General features: G+C 40.4%; 1 protein-coding gene across 1 annotated transcript in view; it reads left to right on the top strand.

The window, feature by feature from the left end:
• The first annotated feature begins 486 nt into the window (after positions 1-486).
• The window catches only part of col28a1b (collagen, type XXVIII, alpha 1b), a 24,953-nt gene continuing 16,410 nt past the window's right edge, over positions 487-9,029 (top strand). The window contains exons 1-10 of the mRNA XM_037676517.1: positions 487-533; positions 745-921; positions 3,695-4,260; positions 6,326-6,346; positions 6,433-6,492; positions 8,220-8,273; positions 8,361-8,405; positions 8,484-8,510; positions 8,591-8,635; positions 8,733-8,777. Of these exons, the coding sequence (XP_037532445.1) occupies positions 756-921; positions 3,695-4,260; positions 6,326-6,346; positions 6,433-6,492; positions 8,220-8,273; positions 8,361-8,405; positions 8,484-8,510; positions 8,591-8,635; positions 8,733-8,777 (1,029 nt within the window). The 5' untranslated portion in view covers positions 487-533; positions 745-755. The remainder of the gene's footprint in view (positions 534-744; positions 922-3,694; positions 4,261-6,325; positions 6,347-6,432; positions 6,493-8,219; positions 8,274-8,360; positions 8,406-8,483; positions 8,511-8,590; positions 8,636-8,732; positions 8,778-9,029) is intronic.

Here is a 9,029-nt window from a genome sequence, read left to right on the forward strand (position 1 = left end):
CTTATTATTTTATATATGAATTTTTCTGTTCAGGGCCCTGAGACGACTTGGCGCTATATAAATAAACTGAATGGAATTTAATTGTTTTCATTATTTTATTACTAGAATTAGCATTTAAAAGCTATATTTCCTCAAAAGTACAGACAGAAAAATTCTGAGTTCAGATGTTAATTTGACAGCAAATATAAGTGTATTGTGCATCACAGGAAACATATTTTAGTTAAAACAAACAAAGAATGTGTTGTCTGTGCAGACAGCCAACATGCAGTTATTAATTTAATGTTCAGAGTACCTGTGTATACTGGTTACACACTTGTATTGACCTCTGTCATCACAGGCCTCAGCTCGAATGACTCCTGCTCATCCGCAGCTAATTGAAATCCTGGCAGCGAGCCACAGCGTATCAGCTCCTCTGGTGGCCCTCGGTGGATCTCAGTCTGGTTTTTAGAGACCCCGATTGTCAGCGGGACCAAAATGCCTCCCAGAGACACTCGGCTAACCCGGACTGCCAGCACTGACCGCAAATAAATAAGGTAAATATGACACCACCCTGCATTTAAATAGTTTTTATTTTACTTAGACTAGATGAAGTTCTGCGCTACATGCAGGAAATTTGAAGTCGGTGTGTAACTTTAATGTCAGGTATCACTCGTCTTTTTGCATTTTTACTATAATCTGAGTGAACTAGTCTCGTTTCGATCAAGCTGAGCTTTACAAACTGCAGCTCTGCGCCTGTTTTCACAGCCTGGTTTGAGATGTTGCTGCAGAGGTGCCTGAGCAGAGGTCTGGGGCTCTGCCTTCTGCTGTTCGCTCTTCTTCACGACGCCACCGGCCAGAGAAGACAGACGGCACGGAGGAAAAACTACAAACTGAACGATGATGGAGGAGACAGTTATGAGAAGAAGTCTCAACAAGCTGAAGGTCAGGATGAAGGGCGACATGATTGATCAGCTAGACTGCTTTAACATCAAACTCATTCCAGTTTATCATCTTTTTATCCTCTCTCTGAACCCCCAGCATTCAGCTGCTTCGTGTGTTTTCAGATTTGTACTAGTAATTGTTCTGTGTGAGATTAAAGGCAGGTAAGAACACTGATCAGCCCAAATCACAGCAAGCAGCCCTGATCTTTACAATCTACATAGGTAATGTAGGTCAGAGCATCCCTGATGGAGCCTTACATTTCTATGCTGATGACACAGTTGTTTATTGTCGAGCTAAAACTGTTGCTAAGGTTTTCCAGCTTTTGCAATCCGCTTTTAACATCATCCAGTCAGATTTGTTCCGCCTCAAACTTGTCCTAAACACCGACAAAACCAAAGGGATGCTTTTTTCAAACAGGAAGTCGGTCCCAGCAGTTTTTCCTTCGATTTTATCCTCAAATGGTGTCCCTATTGAGTTTGTCGATTCCTACAAATATTTGGGTATCTTGGTCGACTCACGTCTCTTTTAAGCTCCATGTGGAAAACTTGGTAAAGAAACTGGAATTAAACTGGGTTTCTTTTTCAGAAACAGCTCCTGTCTAACTCTGAATGCTAGAAAACGCCTTGTATCTGTGACTTTCCTTCCCTCCATTGATTATGGTGACATTATTTACATGAACGTACCTATAAGAACCCTGCAGATGTTGGATGCTGCAGATGTTGGATGCTGCAGATGTTGGATGCTGCAGATGTTGGATGCTGTCTATCATGGTGCACTAAGATTCATAACTGGCTGTAACTACCGTACTCACCACTGCACCCAGTATTCACTGGTTAACTGGTCATCATTAACTTCACAGACTCTCTCACTGGTACATTTTCATCTTTAAATCACTTCTTGGTCTGCTGCCTTCATACATCTCCTCCTACATGTCTCTGTGTGAGTGCAGCTACAGCGTGCGCTCTCAGGACATCATTACCTGCAGTGTTCCCTCAGTGAGGACTGAACTAGACAAAAGGACCTTCTCCTACTCCGCTCCTGTTTCCTGGAGTATCTTGTAAAAAGATCTGAAGCTCTTGACCTTTCTAAGTGGCTTCAAACATCTGCAGACATGTTCCTGTTTTTAGTTTTCTACACGGTCCTACAACTTAGCTGTTTTTGTTTCGTTTTTCCATTAAATACCATTTTCTTTCATTGGTTCTTCTCAGTGTGTACACTTTTATGATTGTCTACTGTTGTCATCAGTCTTTGTTATCATGTCTCTCTTGTAAATGAGTTCCCGAGGCTCAATGGGACTAATCTGTAGAAACAACGGTTGAATGAATGAATCCATGAACGCCACAGAACTCCTCTGAGGTATCAGCCGCTGAGACATTTGCAGCAAATCCTTCATGTCCTGAAAGTTGTGAAACGGGCCTCTGTGGATCAGACTTGTTGTTTCAGCTCGTCCCGGTGGGACTGAGGTTTCTCTTTGAAGTCTGTGGTCTTGTTCAAACTATCGGAGGTGATTTTCACAGGGTGTATGGGTTCAGCTATGGTGTGAAAAACCAAGAATGGCTGAGCAGAACAGCAGAGCGTCACACAGACTGCTGGCCGGACTCCATCTTTAACCTGTAGCTTTAACAGGCTCAGCTTGGATTTCTCATGTGTCTCCATCAAACCCAGCACGAAGATAGTTTCACATCACCCACCCGGACCGACTTTAAGCTGCAGCACGAGGGAAAACATCCCGAAGGCCAGGAGTGAAACTGAGACAGATTCAGCCTGATATCTTCAAAACAAAAACCAAACAACAGAAATCAACATTTGAAGCTGCAGTCTGAACGCTGAGAGCTGGGGAGGCTGAGAGATTTGATTTAAAACCAGAAGAACAGCAGCTAAAAGTAGCAAAACAGTGCCTATTAGCTAAGTTTAGCAAAACTGTAGCTAAACACTAAAAGTAGCATAATTATACCTAATAGCCTAATTAGCAAAACTGTAGCTAAAGGCTAAAAGAAGTAAAATTGCAGCTAAAGGTTAAAATGATCAAAACAGTAACTAATAACTAAAGATATCTAAATCATGCCTTTTAGTCAAATTTAACAAAATTGTAGCTAGAGGATAAAAGTAAAAACATAGCTAAAACTAAAATGCATAAACTTTTAGCTCAACACCAATAAAGCCAAACAAAAGCTAAACTAACAAAACTGTAGCTAAAGGATAAAAACTAAAACTGTAGCTAAACTTAGCAAAACCATAGCTATTGGTTAAAATGAGCAAAACTGTTGCTAAAGGGTAAATAATCTAAACTCTAGCTGAAAGCAAAAATGAGCTAAATTGTTCATGAAGCGTAAAATTAGCAAGTTTGAAGCTAAAAGAGTAAAACAGCTGAAAGTTAAAGTGATCAAAAAAGTCAGTAGCTCAAGTAGAAAGAACGATGATCTGACTGGGATTAGAACCAGCAACCTCCTCGCTGAGAGGCAACAGCTCTACCAGCTGAGCTAATGAAGTTAAATGTACTTTTTTTTTAATATAAAAGTTACAAATATTAAAAATCACGAAAATGTATGAAATAAAACAAAAAAATTAATAAAATTTTCTTTGAAAGTTCTTGGAAAAGTAATCATTTGTAGATTCATTCAGTGTTTTCAGCACAAATTATTCATATTTATCAAAAGTTTCATGAGATACTTTCCCAAATGTCCGACACAGTCCTAAACATTATCAGCCGCCTCCTTCTGGTGATAATAACCCGATGTGGGGTCTCGCTTTTGACACCTTCCTGCACTTTCAGGTTCAGCGTGCTCGCTGGCGGTGGCGTTCATCCTGGACAGCTCTGAGAGCACCAAGCTGATCCTGTTCGAGCAGCAGAAGGCCTTCGTGCTGAGGTTCAGCACCCGCCTCACCATGCTGCAGGTGACCGGCTGGGATCTGAAGGTGCGGATCGCCGCGCTCCAGTTCAGCAGCTCCGTGTCCGTCGAGCACAGGTTCACGGACTGGAAAGACCTGGACTCTTTTCAAGGGAAAGTCGACGCCATGGGCTACATCGGCCAAGGCACCTACACCACCTACGCCATCACCAATGCCTCCCAGCTGCTGATGCAGGAGACGCCCAAAGACAGCGTCAGGATCGCGGTGCTGATGACCAACGGGGTCGACCATCCTCGTAACCCCAACGTGTTGGCGGCTGCAGCGGAGGCCAAAGGTCGCGGCATCAGGCTCTTCACTGTCGGCTTGTCGGATGTGGCCCAGCAGAGCGAGAACACCGACAAGCTCCGCGCCATCGCCAGCTCACCTGCTCACCAGTTTGTCCAAAGTCTGCAGGACCCTCAGCTGGAGGAGAAGCTGCTCAAGGAGATGGTGTGTTCAGGCTGAGTGACATGGTGCTCACATCCTGAAGCACCGTCATTGGTTTTGTTGTGGGAGGACTAACTGTAGCAGTTAGATCTAATGAACTCCCCATTTGTTTCACAACATCAATAAATATTCCACACTTTATGTTACACAAGTGATTAAAAGCTTTTGTTGGCTCCTGCTCTAAACCAGAGGCTGGAAGTCCACCGAGGGTCACAAAACACCAGGTTGATGATCTTCAGATGATCTCCTAGAATCAAACAAATATTAAAAAATAATCCCTACAACCAAACTAAGCACTATCATTGCTCCAAAAGATACAAACAACATTCCTAAATGGAAGACAAATGGGGGGGTGGAGCATGATACAAAGTATGTTGTTTGATACATGACGTGGAGGAAGTTGGAGTGAGGACAGAAGACGCAGAGGACAAAGTAAGACGGAGGATGATGACTCGCTGTGGAACAGCCGAAACAAGAGAGATATAAAGAATAAAAGTATAAAACTATTTCACGTTTTTCATTTACGTGATTAAAAGCTACATGTAGGCGAGTAAAAAGAAAAGTCCAAACCAAACATCTTGTACGCCTAATCTGAATGTTTAGAAAAATAGTTTTCTTTAAGCTTTTTTTTTTTTTTGCATGCTTGCTCTATTTTTTTTTTTCTTATGCTACTTTTAGCTTTTAGCTAGCTTTTTGGCACTTTTAGCTTCTAGCTACTGTTTTGTTAATTTTATCAAGTGTTTTGCCACTTTAGGCTTTTAGCTAACATTTGAGTTTTGCATTTACATGGTGCTTTCCTGCTTTAGCTGTTACCTAGCGATTTGCTTTTTTCAGCATCTAGATACCTTCCTGCTACATTTTCCTTTTAGCTTGCATTTAGTTACTTTTAGCTTCTAGGTATTGATTTGCTATGCTTAACTTTTAACTAGCATTCTGCTAGGTTTAGCATTTAGCCAATATTCATCTCAAGATTTAAACTAACCTTTTATTACATGTAGCTTCTAGCTACTGTTTTGCAACTTCTAGCTACTGTTTAGAAACTTTTAGCTAGTGTTTTGCTACTTTTGACATTTAACAAACAATTTGCTACTTTTAGCTTTTAGGTACTGTTTTGCTACCCCTTAGCAAAACATTTAAGTGTACTACAAGTATGCTTATTTTACACTAAAACTGAGGATGTGTACTTGAAGTTTACTTTTTATAAACTTTATTTGATATACTTAAAAATGGTATAAAAATGTCCCAATTTAGTCCAAACAAGTATTAGATCAGTATACTTCTAGTACACTACAAGTATGGTGTGTAGTATACTTGATATACTTATACTTAACTTAAAGTATACTTGCAAAAATAAACTTCAAATGTACTAGTTTTTGTTAAAGGACTTTAAGGTTTTAGTCAGCATTGCATTATTTTTAGCTGTTAGTTACTGCTACTTTTAGCTAGCTTTTTGCTACATTTAGCTTCTTGGTACCATTTTGTTACTTTTAGCCTTTTGCTACATTTAGTTCAGCTATTCTTTTTCTTTGGGCTAAAGCTGGTGTTTTGCTACTTTTTTCTTTTGGCTTGTGACTTGCTAGTTTTAGCTTTAGCTTGCAATCTGCTACTTATCGCTAACATTCCAAGACTTTTACCTTTTAGCCAGCCTTTTGCTATTTTTCACTTCTAGCCACTGTTTTACTATTTTTAGTTTGCCTTTTGTCCTTTTCCATTTTTGACAATTAGCTAGCATTTGCTTTTTTGGCTATTAGCTTATGTCCTGCTACTTTTAACTTTAATAAGTCCGTTTTAGCTTCTTTATCAAATATATGCTGTTAGTAAGCAGAATCGTTTCTAGTTTTTAGTTTTTTTTTTACAATCTCTAAAGTTTGTTGCGACACAAGCTGACCCATTCTCTGACTGTGAGGGTTTTGTTTGTTTACTTTATTTATTTGTTTGTTTGAAAGCAACACTGACCAGGAAAGAAAGGGATGAAGAATGAAAGAAGTCATGAATAAATGCATATACAGAGTTACTTCCTGTTAGTTAATGACAGAAAACGTCTCCTCTGTTTGTGTTTTTCATTCAGGGAGCAGTTGCTCTTGAAGGGGTGAGTATGTTAATAAACTTCAGCCTTTCATCTCTTTAATTACTCACAGTTAATAAATTCAATGACTTTTTGTTCCTTTTCGTTAGTGTCCGCATAACCAGGTGTGTTTGTGTAAAAAAGGAGAGCGGGGCCTTCAAGGAAAACCTGTGAGTGTCTGAGAACAAACTTTTTTCAGTTTTGCGTGATAAACTTTGAAGCTAGCAACTTGTTAAAAACTCCAGACTCAGATTTGGACTGGAGCAGTGTATGGATTAAACACGTTGGTACCATAAATAATTCTGCATATGCAAAATAGTGTGTTATTGTGTAATTCAGTTCTTAACAATGACGTTTTCCTGACCGTCACAACATATTTTTACCCCCTACATTTAAAAATGTTATATGTTAGAGTTTTTTCTCCTCTGCCTCTCCTTAATTAGAACAAGTTAACAGCTTATACAATCTTTATAACAATGTTTCCGTATTCCTACTTACAATTGGTTCAACGGGTGCATCTCTTACCTCAGGAGAAGAATAACTTTAAGTATCCTGATGCATGCTCAATAATCCAGGTAGAAAAATCTAAAAAAGTTAAATCTGGTCCTCTAAATAACTTTAAGTCTTCAGCTCTAGAGCTCGTATCTCACTGGGCTGCCACTAATGGCGACAAATTGTGAAGGGAATTCTTGAGGGAATCTCCAAAATGACTCAAGATGCTCAGACGAGCTCTCAGTTGTCTTTGCTTGAGTTGCAGAGGCCTCGCTCTTGTGTTGTAGGAATTAAACTTTGACAAACAAACTCTCAAAATAGAGACATTCATCTCGGGCATCTGGAACAGGTCTCAAACGTCTCAATCCTGTCTTGAACCAGTCTTGAACCAGTCTTGAACCAGTCTCAAACTAGTTTTGAAGTCGTCTCAATCCTGTCTTGAACCAGTCTTGAACCAGTCTTGAACCAGTCTCAAACTAGTTTTGAAGTCGTCTCAATCCCGTCTTGAACCAGTCTTGAACTAGTTTCGAAGTAGTCTCGAAGTAGTCTCGAAGTAGTCTCGAAGTCTTATACATTATTATTATCATTGTTATTATTATTGTTATTATTGTTATTATTATTATTATTCATGATCTGCTAGTTTGTTGAACCAAAAGTGCAGGCAGACACAGGAAACTCTGATAAAATAAAGAATAATATTTAATGATAACAAAACAAGAGCTGACGTGGCAGCAAAACTTACTCATAAGAGACGAGGGGATCACAAGAGGGGCAGAGACAGATCACGACACCAGTAGGAGGATAATCCTCGAACAGGGAAGCACAAACAAAACGCAGAATATAAAGACACACTAATGAGGAGATAAATACAAACACCTGGGAAGACAACAGGTGGGAGGCGAGGCCTAATCACATGAAGGGGAAACAGGAGAGCAGGAACAGACCACACGAGGGAGACACAATCCTCACATTATTATTATTATTATTATTATTATTATTATTATTATTATTATTATTAGTAGTAGTAGTAGTAGTAGTAGTAGTAGTAGTAGTAGTAGTAGTAGTGGTAGTAGTAGTAGTGTAGTAGTAATATTAGTAGTGGTAATAGTGGTAGTAATAGTAGTACAGATTAGGAGGGATCCCCACAGAAAAATTGTACATTTTGTTTTCCTTGCAGTTTTTGTGTATCCAGTATACAGTACTCAACAGTCACAGTTCATTGTTGTACAGGTTTAACCCTGCTGCTGCCCTTGGGTCAAATTGACCCACCAGACCTCAGTACTAAGATCTCGTGGATCATTTTCTCTCAGTGGCAGCAGCAGGGTTAAAGAAGCGCCTGATGTGAGGGATTTTTGTGCATCAGTATTTGAGGAGGTGACAGTTTTTATCTTGATCCTGTGAGCAGGGCCGTAAAGGAGATCCAGGAGACAGGGGGCTGCTGGGTCTAAAAGGAGCGAGGGTTGAGTATCACATCAAATGAAGCGTTTCTAAAATGTTTTAGCGTTTGGTTCTGTGCGGCTCACTGTGAGCTGTGTTCTTTTTAAAGGGCGAGCCTGGATTTAACGGTCAACCTGGAAGTGACGGCCCTCAGGTAAGAAGCGTCTCTTTTTCTCGTTCAGGTTCTCGGTGACGTCCTGATCGAATTTGATTTTTCTAAAAACTTTTCCAGGGACGTCCCGGCTATAAAGGCAACAAGGTGAGGGTCGGTGCAAATCTGTAGCCTAACGGTGATTAATGTTTGTCTCATAAATTTAACCAACCTGTTGGTCTTTGCAGGGGGAGAGAGGAGAGTGTGGCGCTCCTGGAGAAAAGGGCAACACCGTACGGTTGTTTCCATTCACATATTTCAATAAAAGTAGCATTCACAAGGATTTTTATTTTTATTTATTTATGCCTTGACGAGTCAAATGTGTTGCAGGGAGCAGAAGGACCAACAGGAGCACCAGGACCGAAAGGAGAACAGGTAGAGATCTGAACCCGAGTTAACACCACGTCCTGATTTATTTTGAAAGAGCTTCGGCTGCATTCTGTTGCTTCCAGTTTTGCTTCACCGGGTTTCAGTTGAAGCAGCTGATCTCCAGATTTTAAGTTGAGTTTGAGATAATTTGGGATGTTGTTTGTCGTGGGAACGCGCCTGTGAGGCACGTTTCTACAGAAGCGCGGCCTCGCAGCCAGCCTCTCAGCCAGCCTCGCAGCCAGCCTCTCAGCCAGCCTC

The sequence above is a fragment of the Nematolebias whitei genome, chromosome 5 (assembly GCF_014905685.2).
Source record: "Nematolebias whitei isolate Nwh7 chromosome 5, NemWhi1, whole genome shotgun sequence".
Classification (NCBI taxonomy): domain Eukaryota; kingdom Metazoa; phylum Chordata; class Actinopteri; order Cyprinodontiformes; family Rivulidae; genus Nematolebias; species Nematolebias whitei.